The 19189-nt window shown below is 41.2% G+C and overlaps 1 protein-coding gene across 6 annotated transcripts in view; it reads right to left on the reverse strand.

The window, feature by feature from the left end:
- Positions 1 to 19189, reverse strand: part of PIKFYVE (phosphoinositide kinase, FYVE-type zinc finger containing) — a 62366-nt gene that overhangs the window by 39335 nt on the left and 3842 nt on the right. For 4 of the 6 annotated variants that reach the window (XR_014586374.1, XM_083842779.1, XM_083842778.1 and 1 more), the window contains exons 3-10: positions 18871 to 19050; positions 12836 to 12954; positions 9601 to 9772; positions 8745 to 8952; positions 6187 to 6276; positions 4104 to 4242; positions 1243 to 1400; positions 81 to 192 (exon numbers count right to left, since the gene is read on the reverse strand). Coding sequence is in view for 5 of the 6 variants with exons in the window: in XM_083842779.1 (XP_083698905.1) it covers positions 81 to 192; positions 1243 to 1400; positions 4104 to 4242; positions 6187 to 6276; positions 8745 to 8952; positions 9601 to 9772; positions 12836 to 12954; positions 18871 to 19050 (1178 nt within the window). In the remaining variant the exon portion in view is untranslated. Of the gene's footprint in view, positions 1 to 80; positions 193 to 1242; positions 1401 to 4103; positions 4243 to 6186; positions 6277 to 8744; positions 8953 to 9600; positions 9773 to 12835; positions 12955 to 13764; positions 14133 to 18870; positions 19051 to 19189 lie in introns of those variants that run through there. The other 2 variants (XM_083842781.1, XM_083842780.1) reach the window with 1 other exon arrangement.

Raw genomic sequence — 19189 nt, forward strand, 5'->3', positions numbered from 1 at the left:
AAAGATTCTAGTCAGCAGCCAAACACAGCAAGGACCATAATATTCCTGCTCCCTCCCTCAAATCAGATTCACCCTTTTACCTGTAACGGTCGGTACAAGGCATACTCATCTCGGAAGAGCTGATCATGATGACTGACACAATCTAGCCAGCGTCCATCAACCAATGCTTGTCCTATTGCAATGGCTTGGACTCTGGAGGTATAAGAACAGAAACAGTTTTTTAAGTCTGGTTTTAAACGCATATGGCATAAGCATGGTACGAGAGGAAAAAAAAATCATTTGCTACACTGACTCCTGTATTCCACTGCCATATTTAACCAGACACTATTTAAAATGTTGTGGAGAGGCAGGAGAGTGTACTGTTCAAGTATGGAGTTAGATTAAGAGGTTCTCAGTGCTCTAAACTCAACTGAGGTGTCCAACAGACAAGATACTGGAGGAGTATAAACAGTATAGCTTTAGCTTGAGTTATAGATATTGATCTGCTGAGTGAGGACCCTGGCTAGACAAATATGAAAACCATCTTAGTTTTATCTCTCTTGCATAGTTAAATATAACTGATTCTTTATACTCATTTACAATACTGAGAGCCCACCAAAAATTCAGCTATCAAACTCTACTAGTGATTTTTGATCCTGAGGTCAGACTGGCCCTTTGAAATATTGGTGAACTCCACAGTTTGCTTTCTTCTGTATTGCACTCCAGGGATGAGCAGATTAAGTGGATTTTTCCCCACTTAGCAACAAGGAAATGCTTTGCATGGCCAAAAACCCTTTTGTGGAGCTGGGAGAACACACTTTCATTTTGACCTGTATGTTATGAAGTAGAGGCTTTTGTTAACAGGTATCCAAAATGTCCATTGCTTTGTGACTCTGCAATTGCTTTCCATTTACCAAAGGATAGCAGAGGTCTGGAATTTTTTATTTATTTCTTTTTAAAGAGAGTTTTTATAATGTATTCATGGTTCTCTGCCCATTGAGTGATATTTAACCCATAAATCTGCCTCTCACATCAGCTTCTGAACTAGCCAGCACCCTGTTCCTTGTTTTATTTGGGCAACAGTGAATCAGAACCCTACCTGCTTTGGTAGGCAACAAAAAGGTAGGTCTGAATTTTGTTTCTTTCTCATTTTCCTGCAAAGGGATCTATCTCTGGAGTCTGAAGTACCTAACATTAACTGAAACTCACATCCTCCCGCCGCAGAGTCAGAAGACGCCTGTCTTCCTAACGCAGCAGGGTTACCTTGTGGTTATATGCCCATTTCTGATGAGCCAGTTGACCAGGTCTTTTCCCACGATGCAGTTGGGATGCGTCCGCAGCCAGTAGCGATGGTCTTGGAACTCCATCCCACTGTTGTGATGGCAGATCTTCTTCCACAGATCTTTCAACTGGACTGAGTCCTGGATAGGGAAATGTACAAGTCACTTACAAGTCTGACCTCAGCACTGGTTTCAAGAGCATCAGCCTTGGTCCTCAGATAAGCTTCTAGATCAAGAACCCTCTAGAAACAGGCATAAAATCTAAGCCATTCTGCTCAACCTATGCAAAGTTGTAAAACAGAAATGGCAGACAAACACAAGATCAGCTCCTTGCATCCTTTATACAGAAAAGAGAATAAGCAAGAAACAAGGTGGTTACACACAAGAATTAAGGGGGCTTGGTGTTTTAACATAGCAAGCTTTTCTACTACCTACAACATACTTATGCTCTCGCTGCTGCCTTCTTGCACCCTAGTCTCAAACTCAGGTGGTGTGTGCAAGGCCAAGGAAAACTCATCCTTTGGAAGAGGGTTTTTCTATACTTTCTGTGCTCATCCTAGGCTTTGTGAAGCACCCTAGTTCATTATCCAGCCTAGATAAAGCAAGTACTTGACACTGCAATGCACTCTGCCATGTTCACGTTCTGACATACCATTTGAGTACCCCTTTTTGTAGCATCCAATATGAAGTCTTTTTTAGCCACCACTAATTTTGGCCACTAAAGAGAAAAAAAAAAGCTGTGTATCCTGCTCAACTTAACTAATCCCTTTTGAAGTTACAGATCTCTTCTCACCAACTGAAACACTTTAACCTGTGCCCTGACCTTATTTTCAGGCCTGTTAAGCATGTGTGCCAACTCTTGTTTAGGCTATGCTCCATCCAAACTGAACTGTCGGCTTTGCACCCAGACCCCTTTCTTTCACAAATGCACCCAGGTTTGGCACAGAACAACTGTTGCTGCCGAGTGGTAGCAACCTGGGATATAACCTGGGATTGTTTTGAGAACAACAGAGCAACCCAAGGGATGGAGAAGTGCCACTGCAGCTCACTTTCTCAAATGCCTCACTCATTCTATTTTTGTGCAACAATAAAAATGTTTTAATTAAATTTTAACTAATTCCAGCTTTCCAGTTAACTGCCAGACACGTATCATTCTACTTTCCCAAGGGTGCCATGAGATCTAAGAGTTCTGCTCCACTTTTGTTACCAGCTGCCTTTCTGCTTTTATTTCCAGTACTGGCTGTCCTGGGCATCATCTTAGAGCCAACGTCAGCAGCTCCACTGCCACACCAGGTTCTGTACCTCACCCATTTGATGCTATACATGTCACAGGACCATGAGATTTGATGCATGTGGCAATTCCACAGTTAGCTGCCTTGAATTTTACCCTTAACTCACAAAGGGAATTCAGAAAACTGGACAAACTGGCAGAACAAAACAAATCCTTTCAACTCAAGGATTTTGACCTTTGTTTCATAGAAGTGTGTGCTTACTCCATGTACGTACATCTTCCCCCTACCCACTGTTTCATAAGCAAATTTCATTAGTTTTCTGAGTGCAGTGTGCTAACCTTTCAATTACCTCCTGATACGAATCAGCCCCACATGCTAAAAGCATTACACAAACAGTGGGAATTCACAGCAAATCCTACATTAACTAACACTACATCTTCTGTACGTACTTGAACAGAAGCGATACTACCAAGCCCCTCCTCCCCCAGCTAAGAAAACGAACAACAAAATTAAACAATGTGAAGCTGAAGTGCACTGGAACTTGATCATCTTGCTCCAACTTGCATTAATAGCATTTTAGATTTTGCTTTTTCTGCATTAACATGCATGTGGGACAGAGGGGTTGTAAAGACATGCCTTAAAAATGCTTCTGTCTCACATGTTTGTCCCTTTACAGAGCTGCGCAACCCAGGAGTAAAAAGTGTTTCAACTTACTCACATGCATTCTGCTGACATCAGACAAATGCCTGTGGCAGGGGGGTTGGAACTAGATGATCTTTAAGGTCCCTTCTGACCCAAGCCATTTAATGATTCATTCTGTGAAATACCTAACAAGTTTACTTCCCATTGTCATTTAAAATTAGGAAGGTTATCTTGAATTTTTGAGTGTGAAAAAGCACTCCCCTCCCTTTTTCTCCATCTTGTTTTGCCCCATTTGTTGGAAACTTTTTTCTTCCCCACCAAAGGGGAACACCATTTTCTACTTAACATTGTAAAATAACTGCCACCTATAACACTCCCATCAAAAGGGAGGAGATAATAGAATTACTTAGAACACTTTGTTACACATTGATTTTTCTTTGAACAAGTATGTTACAACAACCTTCTAAAAAACATTTACATTCATTCTGCAAACAAGGGGAGGGGCCAAGTTTTGTTTTGGTCCAATAAGCTTCAACAGCTTTAAATCATTCATCAGGGTGTAACATTCTGAAACAACCATTTAAAATTCCCCTTTATGTAGGCTACGAAGGGGAAAATCTGAACATGGAGATATACAGAATCAGATCACTTGGTTTCAACTGCAATTGTGGCAAGCTGAATCCACACAGAGCTATGGTATACCAACTCCACACACTAACGCACTTCCCAAGACTAAAACTCTACACATCTTTATGCAAACACCACATAAAACTGTGATTTGCTTCAGAAAGACAGAAAAGCCCAAAGCAATATCAATATTCTCCATCCCTGCACCACCTGGAGGAGAGGTCCAGGTAACAATACTCAGAAAAGGCTCTTTAAAGGCAGCAAGATTCTCCCACTGCATGATACAAGGAAGCCAAATGTTATTTCCTTCACAGAGCAAGACAAACTGAAGCATGAAAAGTACCAGAAGGATTTTGCGCTCATCCTCGCTGGTCTCTGCCTTCATATGCGTGCGACTGGCTTGGGGGCTGACGGATGTCTCGTAGGTAGGCACCATCGGTGAACCCGACCGATCCAGCGACAAGTTAGTGATGCTGGCTGACCTGGAGTACGAGAGAGGATTGAAGTGTGAGTGCTCATTGTGAGTTGCTTCATGGGAGCAGGCAGTGATCTTACAGCGTGCTCAGAAGGAGCTTAACTCCTTGACACTGTTCTCCCTCCTCGGTACAGACATTGCTTAAAGCTCCCCTTTTTCCCTCCCAGTCAAAGGAGAACAGATCCCTAGGAAGCAAGTGTATATTGCTCTGGAACATCCAAGTTAAATGAAAACTCTTGTAAAGCACTTTGCAGAAAACAGATAAAGCTAAGTTTAGGCACAGCAATTCATACATGCCTGCATTTGAATAGAGTGGGAAAGGAATGGGGTGCTGGATAATCAGAAGGTCCAGCTGTTTGGAGGCAAGGCAGATGCCAGAAAGGGCAGCCAACACCAGGATCCCTGTCACAGGGCACAGAGATTCTCCCTACCCTTGAACCATTCAAAATTCCTTCTCCTCACATCTCTGAAATACATGACTGACAGTTTGCAGTGGTTAGAAGTTTGTTAGACTGTTTGCTGGACCTGGAGCCCTGTCCAGCTGGCAATTTTCCTTGTACTGTGATACAGAGCATTCACCTGATCTCAAGCCCAACTGTTAGGAAATTTGGGCTATGCACTCCAATGCAAACACACCATTTTGCAATAATCATTGCAAAGCTACAAACGCACATACAAACTCCAAATAACCTCTGCTCCAATATCCCATGGCTAGATTAAGCCTCTGAATAACAAGAGTGCAAGTTCTTATCACACAGCTGCAAACATGCAGCATAAGCTAGTAATGCTAACAGTGCTATAAAGAGTGCCCATGGAGAACATTTCTGCATACAGCAACAGGGAAAATCAAAATTTCAATGCTGAACTGACCCAAGAGGCTTGCAGCAGTCTCAGTGGTGAGAACTGTTGCCAGCCCATAGTCTTTGGAATGAAACTCAGCCAATTAGCAAGCTCTGCTTAACAGATACTCTGACTGTTTCCAAGAATTCTCAATGGATAACATGGCCAAGCCCAAGTATGAAATACAAAATCTGAATTAGGATGGCATTGCTACGGTAAGGTAGTATGCATTGAAAGTACAATAGTCTCAAAACGGCTACTTTTTCCTCATCCTTTTTTTTTTTTTTTTTGAGCAGGAATACTAGGCTGATAAAGAGTTTTACTTGGTTCCTTTTTAGTCATGTATGCAGAATCAAAAGGAAACTATGTTGGCATTACACATCCTTATACACTTAGGGGTAATAAGCAAAATTTTTCTGTCCTAGGCATTCAAGTCAGGCAAAAGCTCTGCCTGTCTTCTACCATTCAGATGTTCTGAAGTTGAACAGAATTAGAACTGATAAATCAGTCTGACAGAGTAATGCAGCTGAACAGAAAGTCTTCTTACGTGGAACATGAAAATGACATTAAAGCCCCTCATTAAGTATTCCTCCCACTTATTTCACAAGAGCTACTTTAACTGTGTCACCTATCTGTAAGCAGCAGGGATTTTTAATTTACATAAAAGGGTATTAAGCAAAGGCTAAAACAGTCACACTTCATTTCATATCTGTGTGCTCATCAACACCAATTATATCCAGGACTCAAATGCATTTAGTGGATATTATATACTACAGCGAGATCATGAATAGGCATAGAGTTAAATGTTAATTTGAACAAGTAGTTTGGGCCTGCCAGGGCCAGCTTAGAATCATCCTATTACTGTAGCATGTAGGAAAAAACATGCTTTTAAACTAGACAATGTCAATTCACACAAGAAGCAGAAGAGCACCCTCAAGGTCTCGTGTACATAAGTGGTCTTTCCTTACCATTACATATGAATTCAGGGAGTCCCATTTTAGATACGAAACAGCATGCTCAGTAAAAACAAGACCCAAAATACAGGCTTTACAGTGAAGAGTGTGCTAGGAGTGCATCCAGAACAGGAAATACACAGATATGATTAGTATACCTATTTCTAGCTGGAGACTTCCCTGCATCCTCCTGAACAGACCCAAGGCGTGCAGACAACGTAGTAGTTGAAGAGTCTGGGTGAATCAAACTGTAAGGAAAAAAAAAAAAGAGTATGTTACAGAAGTTTGAAAGACTTGTCACATGCAGCATTATCAGAACAGCTGGAATCAAAATACAGTTCCTTATAATGCTACCTCATATTCACACCCATTATAGCTAAATCAATGAGATAAGAAGGAAATCTTTCCCTGTATGTTGGCCAATGAAATCAGGGGACAGCATTTAAGTCTCCTTTCTGACTCAAGTCCTGAACTCTTCAACCCTCTTATACTAACCTGCTTTTCTGCACTCTTCCCTTATATCCATTTCTTACAGATTCACCCTTTTATTACATGCTACTGTTCTGTGCTTTGGAGGTAGAGGCATTGCCTCCATCTCCAACACCTCATCTTTACAATACAAGCAATGCTATCTGTAGCTATTGCTAAACAGCTTTTATTAAGATACAGAAAAGCTTCTGTAATTGTTTAACCTTATCCTTATCACCTTTGCCCTCTTCCTTCCACCCCAGGAAGGAGGAGATCAGCTGTACAGAGACCTACAACATAAATTCCTACTGGTAAAACTAGGAGATACAAGTCACCACACTCCCGCTGATAACAGCTGTGCTGGCTGTGCTCTGTGTCGCAGACATGTTGCCAGCATAATAAGCTGTATTCATCAGAAAACGTACACAATACAACTTTGCCTGAGTGGCTTAGTTGTACTTGCCCACTTACTCTACTCCTTGGCTGTTACAAGACACGGCCCTTCAAGTTAGTTAAAGCAGGCAGCTATGCCTCTATGCTACAACAGTTCAAAGATTAGAGCAGCATCAGACAAGTAAACACAGCAGCACTCTCCTAAATGCCTTTCTCACTGCTTTGCATCACAGAATGGGAGTAGAGGCAAAGGCCTCATCTTATATACGTTTTGGGAAGAGACTTAACCTCCAAGTTTTCTTTTGAAGCAAACTACTTCACATAAAGAAACCACACATAGAAAGGTTTGCTTTCATAGAGTACCAAGTTCCCACTTTCTACTGCACTACAGTTTAAGTTTGATGTCCTGAATTTAAACCTCTGAAGATCAATTAGGAATTTACCAAATGCAGTATTAAAAAAGCACGGCAGCCTATTGTGAAGTTTTTCATTTTAACAGCAACAAGCACTGAAGAAACGTTGAACTCCCCTTAAGCAATAATAAACTACCTAATTTTAGTCTTTTTCCCTCTCACAGACAAAAACAGCTCATGTTTAGTCAGGGTCTCCCAGCAAGACTAAGCATTCTAAAAGAGCAACAGTTATCGGCCTTCCAAGAACAGGCACTATTTCCCTCCAGTGCTATAAACTGCCCATAATAAAGACAAATACTTTCTGTACATGCCCATGACTAGCATCTGTTGTATTGACATGACACAGATACTACTAAACAGATCAGAAGACAGAAGTTATGATACCTCCTATTACCCTGTACCTGAAAGAGCATTCTGAACACACACAATATTCCCCAATTCAAAATGTGGTAGTACTTATCCCAAGCACTTCAATATTCTGCTTTGGATGACTATGACATTAAACTAAAGGTACTTTCCTTTATTTAGGCCTTATGCTGATTATTTTGTTGCTTCCATATAGGAGCACCATACTCGGAAGAGCAGTATGCAAAGCAGGAGTCAGCACATTTTCTGAAGATGGTTCCTGCTGAGATTTTTCCTTTCATACTATCAGAACCACTAGAAGAGCTCTCCTGAAAGAGGCATATATCACTAATATTGCACCCCAGTCCAGAGCCCTCAGAAAGGCTCTGATTCAAAGCTTCTTCAGTAGTTTCACACTTGACTGTTCTTCTGTTTTTAGGGAAATGAGCACAAACACCATATTTGATTATTTCTTCCTCCCCCACATATTAAAAGAACATTGTACTTCTACTCGAGCAGTATGCAAGCTAGTTCCTGAGGACCTTGACTTTATTCACTTATCTTCCAAAAATAAAAATCCCTAATTCAAGAGGGATAGAAAGAAACATATTTTGAAAGGAGATCAGAGAACCCTTATAGCTGTCCCTTCAGCTGACACAGATGGCAACTGCCACCATTTCTCTTATTTACACAGGGAGCATCTCTTACATTCTCTTGCCCAATCACAAACCTGACAAGTAACTTATCAGTGTTACACTGACTTCTCTCAACACTGTGGTGGTTAGAAGCAATTAAAAAAAAAAAAAACCACACCCATACACCAATACTGAAGCTAGAAGCCTCTGCTTTGTCACTGGTATAGAACCAATGCTTCAGTAAGTTAAATGAAAAACTGAAAATAATTTAAAACTCCACTAGAAAAGTTTCCACATTTCAACTTGATGAGAATGTTAAAAGCAAGCACAAGACCAGAATCTTTTCACAAGACAAATGTTTCTAAGCTTACCAAATATAAACCACCAGCTTTTGTCTCAGCAGGTGACAGCCTGAAAATACAGTTAAGATTCTAGAGCTTAACATGAAGCCATTCACCTTACCTTTGCCAGGTTAGATCCTCCTCCAGAAAGATGTTGCGGCTAGCTTTACGGCTCCCAACCGGTGTACGAGGCTCACCAGGATCCAGCACTGACACAGAACACGCAGAATCTGACAGAGCATTTAAGTCTTCTCCAATGGAGTTGCTATCTGTGGAGTGTGCATAGCTTAAGGCTATTTTGCGGCAGTAAGTACAGGCTCGGAGATCCCCTATGAAAAGAGGAACCAGACAGTATAAGTGAACAGGAACAAAGACTGCTCTGTTCCTACAGGATCAGAGGTGTGCAGTGGTGGGGAAAAAAATGATTTCCTGCTTCAGAACCTCTTTGTGTATTTAAGTCCAGTTCTCATATTCCCTTAAAGAGCAAAACCCAGATAATTACACACTACGGGATTTTCTCTGAGTCAAATGATGGATAACACATGATACAACAGCCAGTCAGATATATCAGCCAGTGTTTGGAGGTAAGGACTTCCTTCAGGAGATGTCTCACATTTGGTTTTGGAAAGTTTCCCTCACCCTCAACTAGAGCACACGGCCCATTATGTTTTAAAATTACTATTATTAAGCATAGCTGTTACTTGGGCACACTTTTTGCAGCAAACATCCTTGTTACACAGTGGCCTTATTTGTTTTGTCATCATGAACAATGTTGATACAAACAAACAGACATGGCACAACCCACCAATGCACATGGACAAAACTGTAGAATTAGGTCCTGTCATTCCTCATGCTTATTTCTAAGACTGCTAGAGACCCATACAGCATCTCTAGCAGATGTTAGAATCTAAAATGCAGTAGTCCAAACAGAGTTTAGCACATGGACAATGTTCTACTTCTTAGAGAATAAGCCCTACCTGTGTAGCCCATGAATTTTCCAGGGATTTCTTGATTGCAGCATCGACTACAGAAGATCTGTCCGCAAAGTCGACAGTGGTGCCTCCGCCGGAAGGTGGTGAATTTCTCACTGCAGTCATAGCATTCTTTGCACTGGCTGTCAGGCATCCAATACTGCTTCAAGTCACTGTCCTACAAGGGAAGGCAGAAGAGAAAATTCATTTGTGAATACAAAAAGCATGATTAGGCTGATGATTGCTTTGTAGACTGTGTACATAAAATGACAATATCACTTATTCACGTCCATTTGTGCATGCACACACTCTCGGTTATAAACACATACATGCACAGAAAGAATTCTTCATGGGATTTTATAAGAAGCCAGAAAGCTACGGCAGTTCTTAGCTGTGAGACTAATAAGTCTAATAAGCCTTTGCTTTCTTGATCCAGCATGAGAGGCAAATCAGGAGAGGAAAAGCGAAACAAACGAGCAAAAAAATATCAAGAACTGTAGATAAAGGTCAAGAAGCAGCAAATATACGAAGTATTAATTGTTCTTCTTTCACATTTGCCCCTGGTACAACAGGCCCTCAACCAGAACATTTTAAAATCAGAAGTAGTTCAGTTTTCCAGGGGTAAATTAAGCTATCAGGAATTTTCAATGCAAAGGTAATTCCAATAGCTAACACTAGGATGTACTTTGAAACAACTATGGACAAATGTAAAAAGTTTTATTACATGGTCAAACTCTTCAGAACAGTAAACAGTTGTAAAACCTTTGTCCCAGACTGATGTAGGTTCAAAACTCCAGGTTAACTGCTACGTGAAGACACCTGTAGCATACACATTGAGCAGTTAACATCATATACTGGTTCTACAGCATTGCTGCAGCCACAGGAAGTTTTGTCTCATTTTTAAGGCTTGAAAACAAAGAGGCGAAACCTCCATTTGTTACTGTAGCTATAAAAAAAGAACAGGACAAATCTCTCAGTTAAAATTCTGAGCACAGCAGATACAATCACCATGGATGGAGGCAACTGCTAACGGTCACATGACGGCTCTGACTGTGAATCATTCTTTGCTAGAGTTCAGTTCTGGTAATTAGCCTTTTCAGAGGAACTGAATATGTGTGATTTTTCTGAGGAAGAGAAAACACTGCATGAATTTTCTCAAAACAAACCAAGAGTAAGCACAGAGAAAGCTTATCTGTACTCCAATTTTCACATAAGGGAAAAAAGGCATACCCTGAACTGGAGTTTATTTTTGGATATTCACAAAGTGAGGTTTGACATGACCTCAAAATTTGTCTAGCAGCTAAAGCATCTGTGATTAACACAACAACAACTTCTTGCTGTTCATTCAAGACAACTCACGTAGAAAGAGTCCAAAACTGTTCAAGCAGGAAAAGATGCGAAGAAAAGCTTTGCCAAGGAACTGCTGCAAAGATACAGGGGATCCCGATTAACAGTTTTTGCTGTGGCTCTGCAGGATGAGCCAAGTCTCTGTTTCTGCCACATGGACAGAGTGGCTATTCCAAGCAGCAGCGCATAGCTTCTGGAGCCTCTGCCCACCATCCCTCCCACGCTGACTCTGCCACACTTGCACATGGCTGGGTGTTTAGAAACTCAGCCATTGCTGGTTTCTCCATATTTAGAGAGAAGTAAGGAGGCAGGAAACTAGAGACACCTTCCAGCTCTCTGCTTCACTCACGCTGGAACCAACATTCATGACAGGAACAGCCTTCAGGGAAGGATTCGGAAAAGAGGTCTGGCCCCTGTTAGCAGTAAAGGTTGCTTTGAACACCACCTTTCAGGATCTGACACATGCTTTCTACAAGAGTAAAGTGGTCTCCTGTAGAACTAAACCAACTCCACAGTAAAAGAAACTGTTGCCTGAAGTGATTCAAGCAAGACATGGCTGCAGGCAGAGGCAGCGAGGCATTACCATTTGTACAGATGTCAGCACGCTGACAACAGACCGCTTCCAGAGACAGATCTAAACTTACTCATTTACTGCTGCATCTTGCCTGTTTGAGCACTAACTTCTCCAATAGCCTCAAAGATATCTGAATCTCCAAGGCCTTCAGAAGCTGGCACAATGAAAAATTTGTCGGAGCCACACTCACCATACTGCTCACTGCAATGAAAGGCTTGAGTTTTGCGCTCAAAAATATCACTGACAAAACAAACTTATTTTTACAAGCAGAATGGGACTGAAAGTTAAGTGAGTTTACTCAAAGTCTACCTATAAAAGATATCAAGCCAAAAGCCTTTTTCCAGTTTAAACAATTTGATTAAATGTACTTTCATAGAATAATAGAATGGCTTGGGTTGGAAGGGACCTTAAAAGCTAGTTACAAAACCCCCTACCACGGGCAGGGATGCCACCCACTAGAACAAGTTGCCCAGGGCCCCATCCAACCTGGCCTTCCAGGGATGTGGCATCCACAGCTTCCCTGGACAACCTGTTCCAGTGCCTCACCATCCTCTGAGTAAATAATTTCTTCTTAACATCTAATCTAAATCTCTTCTCTTTTAGTTTAAAACCATTCCCCCTTGCCCTGTTCATTAACTGCCCAAGCAAAAAGTTGCTCTCCATCTTTTTTTTTTTTTTTATAAGCCCCCTTTACTTTTGCTTCCTCACATCTTGTTCCCAGACACAGCTATTTATATCATGACTTATAAATAGTTGTGGCTTCTTTTCTCAGCTAGGTCCTCCTTTTAAAGGCATCATCCAAAAGAGAAGAGGCAGGCAAAAGCAGCAAGTCAGTAGCAACCACCAAACCCTTAGCCATTTGAATCTAATCGGTTAATAGCACAAGATTTTCAAGCACATATTGCTGAATATCTATTACCACAGTAAGTAGCTTTAATTCACTCCCGGAATTCTCATTACCACTTGTGACTGTCAATGTGTTTCACTTCCCCCTATTTCTTTCCTTCAAGGAAGAAAACAGTCAGGAAATACAAGGCAAGGTAATACAGAAATGGGAAGGAATGTAAAATGAGAACATCTGGTCCAGGTTCAGAAAACTGAACAACTGGCAGATTTCTGATTCTGACATGTCAGAAGTCAGCATCAACTTAAATTTGTTTCCCCTGGGCTCACACAGTGAGTTTTGAATTTATTCACTCATTCTTCATACGTCTAAATAAAAAAATCTGCGTGATGTATCCAAAAACAAAGCTCAAGGAAGCCCAGTAAACAGTTCAGTTTCTAGATACGTCGGCCTACAAGCCCTCCTAAAAGAAGTACCTGGCTCTTCCCCTCCATGATTTCTTTGAGGCGCTTTAAGACAGTGCTGAGGCTTCTTAGCTGAACTGCTGTTCGAGGATCATGACTTCCAAGAGGTGGTTCCACTTTCCTTCGAGTGTCTGGAAAGGAAGGGAGAATAATAACATTTCTTCCATGACATATCCATATTTACATGACAATACGAAAGCCCATTAGAGAGAAAAATGTTCATATATATATATATATATATATGCACATTACAAAGTTACAGTGTGTATTACTTTCTTGCCCTACATTCCTCTCCCCCAAAAGGAGCTTCTAATGCCAGATAGCTTACTTTGACATTTAAAATCCTATTCTCTGTTTACAAGAACTGATTTAAATTCTCAGAATAAAAACATCTTTTAAAGAAGAAAAGTGAGATTCAGCCTACTACAGGAATCTTGTAATCATTTAGAAAGCACTGAAGGCATTTTAAAATGCCTTCTAGGATATTAATACTCAAAAAATAACTGTATTAATTTCTACATTCATTCTAGGACTGGTATAAGTCAATGCCTTAACCTGAACATACTTATACATGACTACAGCAAGTCTAAGGACTCCATACTCAGTTTCTATTACAAAACAATAACTCAGAATAAAATTTATCCAGAAGGTTAGGCACTTTTTTTTTGAAAAAAATTTTAAAAAAAAAAGTTGAGCTGTTGAGAATTTGTACAGGTATTCTTATTTAAGTATACCAAAGAGAATATTGAATAAGAAGGTAACAGATAATTTCTATCCTACAAAATTCTTGATTGTAACTAGTACAGCAATGATTCAAAGCAAAAATGGTCCTTCTCTCCGGAAGGATCTGCAGACAGGGCTGTATTTACCTTAACATTTAAACATTTTCAGAGTCACTTTTCTACATCAACAACTTTTCTGAACAGTTTAAACTTTCTTACCAGCTTCGCTGCTCTCCATCTGACTAGCATTTCATTTTGATTTCCCGAGTTCAGGAAGAACAGACATGGCGGCTTTTTGTTTACTGCTTTAGAGACCACTGATGTCAGCGAGAACGCTGGCAGCAGCGCTAGCAGAAGGGTGTTAACTGTTGCAGTGCAGCAAGAAGCAGGCTGTGCCTCTGGGGGCAGGAGATCAAAACCCTTAGAGTAATGTGATTAAAACTGTGGGATACCGTACCTCCTTTTCAGGTTCTTAGTAGGTATTTTTAGTTAATCAACCCACGTGCACATAGTGACCTCTGTGCAACAAAGAATACACAGAGGATTTTAAAGTGACCCTAGAGTGCTTAAATCCAGTTTTGTGGCTAGCCATTTGGGATTTATTGAAAAAAAAAAAAAAATATATATATATATATATACACTTTCTGACAGGACCAAATTGAATATTTTAGGGTGATTAAAGTGACTTTAATATTTTAAGAAAACATTAATAATACCGTAGAAATCTTTGGCTCCTCCTTACTTCTATCAAAAGGTCTATGCTGCACTTACTTCCTCGACTTTTCTGCTGTAACTTTTCAAGAGTATCTTCTTTCAAGGAATGTTGCTTCCAATTCAGGAAATTATTCTCAGGAAATTATTGGAAGAAGCTATAGTCCCTGCAGTACAGGACACACTCTGTCTAAAACACCATTCTTACAAAAGGATTCACCTCTATCAGGCTTAGGTTAGCTCTTGCTCCTGATTCAAACTCCATTACTGTAAGCACCACAGTCACTTTCTTAGTTAATGCATACATGATTTACTGTTACAGTACTGAAAGCATGAATATCTGTATTTGCTTATTTCATCATTAAATCTGCAAAAATCACCTTCGCTTTCACAAACAATAAAGTCTTTTCAGGACAACCAGCTTATGCAGCAATCATGTTTTCTATTCATTTCTTTCTCATCTACACATTCACTGAACACAACCTGAATATGAAAGGAACCCCACCTGTATTTCCAATTTGGCTTATTTCTAAGCTGTTTGTCCTCCATAAGCTAAAAATTAACTCCTACAGATCCAAAAAAATATCCTCACATTTCAACAGTAAGCCTCATCCTTCCTATATGTATTCAAAGCAGCTGATCTTTGGGAAAACCAACAAACATGGTTTGTCTGAAACACTACATGTTTTTCTCATCTGAACAGTGATCAGTTCTGCGAACCTGGAATACCATCCCAGCTATTCATTTTAAGGTGAATGACAAGTTAAAAATACTACAATAACTCCTTTGTTGCAACCTAACTGGTAATTTCAGTTTCCAGGAAGCTGACCATACACTACCTGCAGATGTAGAACAGACAGCTTCACACAGTTTCAACACTAAACAATCAACCCTGCCAGGGATGCCAGTTTTGCTAGTACAACCCAAACTGCTTTCTAGTTATCCATTGCCAAAGTACATAATTGCACATTCAAGTGCACTCTGACAGCCCAAACATTGTACGTCAGTGACTCGAGGAAGATGTGAAATACCTCATTTCCCAAGGCCTTTTCCAACGGAAAAGACGCTGTAGTCACGTTCTTTATGCTTCCCAATAGCCACTGCAGGCTTTCCTCAGGTCTTTTCCCCACCTCATGTGTTCACTGGCCTTTCCTTACTGCTGCTAAGCCCCCTTCCCATTCCCTATTATTGCCAGTCTGCTACAATCTTGTAGCACCAACAGCATTATCCTGCAAGACGGGGGGACAAGCTAGAATTGCTTTAACCAACAATTCCCCCATCTCCTATAAGTCAGCATTTCTAGTTCTTCTTAAAATGGACTGGAAGCTGTGACATCATCTCAGTACCAGACTACCTTGGTTCAATTCAGCACTTTGAAAGCACTCAGCTGGCAGCACACAGAGGTGGCACACACACACTCCAGAACAGCCAGCTGGGCACGCTGCCTCTGTAGAAGCGGTTCCAGCTCTCCAGCACCCTACTGCTGTAAATAAGGATACAACAGATTACCCTAGAGGGAGGCCACAAGCCAGTGCAGAGTTTCAGTACCGATTCTTCTGCCACACATCCCAGAAAACATCTCTGACCTAACCCAGTATCCAGCAACTTCTCCTATTTTTGCAAAAGCCACAAAGATGCTACTATAATGCTTTGGTGTAAGCAGTCACAAGGAAGCACACAACTGAAATCCTACCTATTGGATGCTAGACACTTTCCTACAAAAGCCACCATCCCTTCTTGTTCTGCACTTGTAGTTGTCAGAAAGCACGGTCCCCGAGGAACAGAAGTATCTGCTGCACAGACAGTGCTGGCTGATGGAGAGACGGGGATAGGAGTCAGCATCTTCAGGAGCAATTGCATTCCGCCTTTGTTTAGAGGCACCAGCAGCCTTGCTCAGTCTTTTATTTATTCATTTCAGTTTGCTTAAACTTGGCACGTTATTTAAACTCAAGGAGGCTAGGGAGACCTTTGTGAAGGACTTAAACTTTCTCCTGCCTATACTTGCCCATGTCATTAGGAAGAAACACCTCTTACAAGTAATGGCCAGGCCTAGAACACTTGGAGACTGACAGATAGGAGGTTGCAAGAAAACTCAGCTAGATCAGACACCTCACTGTCACTGAACTGACTGGGTGAGTCAACCTACACATCCAGGTGTTTGTTTATGTACATCACATCACTTACTTCAACACTTTGGTATCTGAGCAAAGAAAAATACTTGTGATGGGAGCTATAAATATGTTTGCGATTCTTTATTGAGAATAATCTCTAAGATTATTTGTGCAACCCAGCACCAGCTGCAATGGCAGAAGTAAAATTCTCTTCTGTTCCATATTAATAAATCCTCAACGGTCTGTTTATTCAGCACCTCTTAAGACAAAAGAAAGCAGGGAAAATGATTTTCTAAAGCTTGCTTCAACAAAAAGGCTGATTTTGGGAGAGGGAAGATGCAAGGCCTCTTCCCTCTTCAAATACAGCAAGAAGGACCTGAAAAGCCCCCCTGAAACCTCCCCACCCACCCTGTAGACTTTTACTTGAATTACACATCTCATCTTTGTTAAGAGTACCAAATGAGGACCACAACTACTCTCTCAGTTCCCCCTACCCCTCAAAGTGTGTGTGTGGGGAGAAGAAAATATGATGGGGGAAAAAAAACCCTCACAGATTGAGATAAGGAAAATTTAATTACGGGGGGGGGGGGGGGGGAAGAAAAAAAATACAAGCAAAGGCCACACGGAAGCAAAGAGAGAAAACAACTAGTCTCTACTTCCCATCCACAAGCAATGTTCAGCCACATTGTGGGAAGCAGGGCCTCAATACACGCAGCGGTTGTTAGTGAGGACAGATGTTTCCATAACAAGAGCTCACATGCACACACACACACACACCCCTCTCCTTCCCCTTTCCCACCTCTTACTGCTGAGTGTTACACCATGTGATACGGAGTATCGCTTTGGTCAGTTCAGGCCAGCTGCCCTGGTGATGTTCCCTCCCCAGCTCTTGCCCACCCTAAGCCTGCTGGCTCTGGGGGGGGGGACTGGAGGGAGTCTTGGTGCTGTGCCAGCACTGCTCAGCAATAGACAAAACTTTGGTGCAGTATCAGGGCTGTTCTAGCTAGAAGGGCAGAGCACAACACTATATGGGCTGCTGTGGGGACAGAAAGTTAACTCCATGCCAGCCAGAGCCAGTGCACCAAGGTTAGTAGCACATTTGGGAGAAGGTACTCAACCATGAGTCAGGCCACTCAGCACCCAATATCACAGAAATCTCTTCAAAAAGTCAGCAAGTTTTACTTGGTCTAGCTTTACTTCTTGCCAGGTTGATTCGCTTTCATGTTTTTCTAAGCATACTTTCATCTAAACCCAAGGACAGGCATGGAGGTCCTGAAAAGGAGTTGGAATAATGCAGCAAGTTTTGTTGCAGCACACATTTGACTAAATCTCAGTTCCCTGACTGCCTACTGCCAATGAATGTCAAACATGAAGATTATTCCTGCCTTCTATGTACCAAATGACCTACCTTGCCTCAAGGTTTCTAACCGACAATCCAGAGATAATATTTAAGTGATTTACAAGAGATGACTAAGAATGAAGTAAGGTAAATTGGCAAATCAGTCAAGAGCACACAGCCGTACTTGTGGTGCTTGAGAAAAAGCCTAAGAAAGGGAAAAAAAAACACCAAACAAGCCGACTTATTTGGTTTGTTGTGACAGGTACAACTGAATAGCACAAACAGCACTGAAGGGGAAGGAGGAAGATGATAAATATATCCGATGAGACAGAATGCAAATAACTTAAAAAGATGAAAATGCAAGTCATCTACACTAGACATGGTTACCAGGACTAGACGCTTTTCTGAAAAACCCACACAAATTAACAATATTTAATATCAGATTTGTCTGCATTGAGTACCACCATCTTGGAAATACTGTCTGGCACAGGATCTTTACCCAGCTTAGCAGTTTGCTCAAGACTACCTTAAACTGCTAACAATGAGCAAGCAGATCTCAACAGGAATCCCTGCAATCTACTAACAAGCTCTTCCAGCCTTTCATAAAGCCATTACACAGCTGCACTTCTGAGATCACATTTGATTCCCATTCCACCTACAAGAAATACAGTAAAGCATGTGGCAATAGTCCCCAGGTTATAAATAAAAAGATTCAGACGAGTACCTATCCAATTCCCCTCATAACAGCTACAAGAAAAAAATGCACTTAAAGCTCCCTTGAAGATGCCAACATCAACCCCATTCAGTGTGAGCTCTGAAGTTGTAGCCTGCTTGTAGCTGTTAAGAAACTGAAGTTTCTCAAGACAACACAGATTTTCACAATCAAGGTTCAAGTGGCTTTAAGATGTTGGACATGTTTTGGCAGCCTCTTTTGTTCCAGTGCTTTGCAATTGAAACAGCAGAGCCACCAACAACAAACGGTGTCTTGCTGGAACACTGAGAAATGTGGAGGGACTATGCTTCTGAGGTTAAAGTGCAAGCTCACCAACAAGTTCTGCTATCAATCTACATAATGAACCCTTTGTTACCTCTCTTCACCTCACTCGAAAGCATTCCAGACTGGCTGGTACAATATTCCCTTGTAGCATAAAGAGTTGAAATTACCCAGCGTTGTAGAAGATCTTCTTTGCAGCTCACCAGATAGTTGTTTTTTGTAAGGAACTGGTGACCTCAGAGACTGAGCCCTGGTGGGATGCTGAGGACTGGACCAGCCACCACTCAGCGCCTGTGGATCAGCCTGTGCTGCCTCTGCTCTCTCTGCTGAGGATGAAAGCCTGCCATCATCTGGAGGTGACAAAAAGAACAAGAAATCAACGCTTCATATGTGACAGAAAAAAACAGTATCACATGCAAAACCCTCATGAACAGCTCATTTGGATCATTATTATACATCACAAAGGACATGAATTTTTAGTCTGAAAAG

The sequence above is a fragment of the Anser anser genome (assembly GCF_964211835.1).
Source record: "Anser anser genome assembly, chromosome: 6".
Classification (NCBI taxonomy): domain Eukaryota; kingdom Metazoa; phylum Chordata; class Aves; order Anseriformes; family Anatidae; genus Anser; species Anser anser.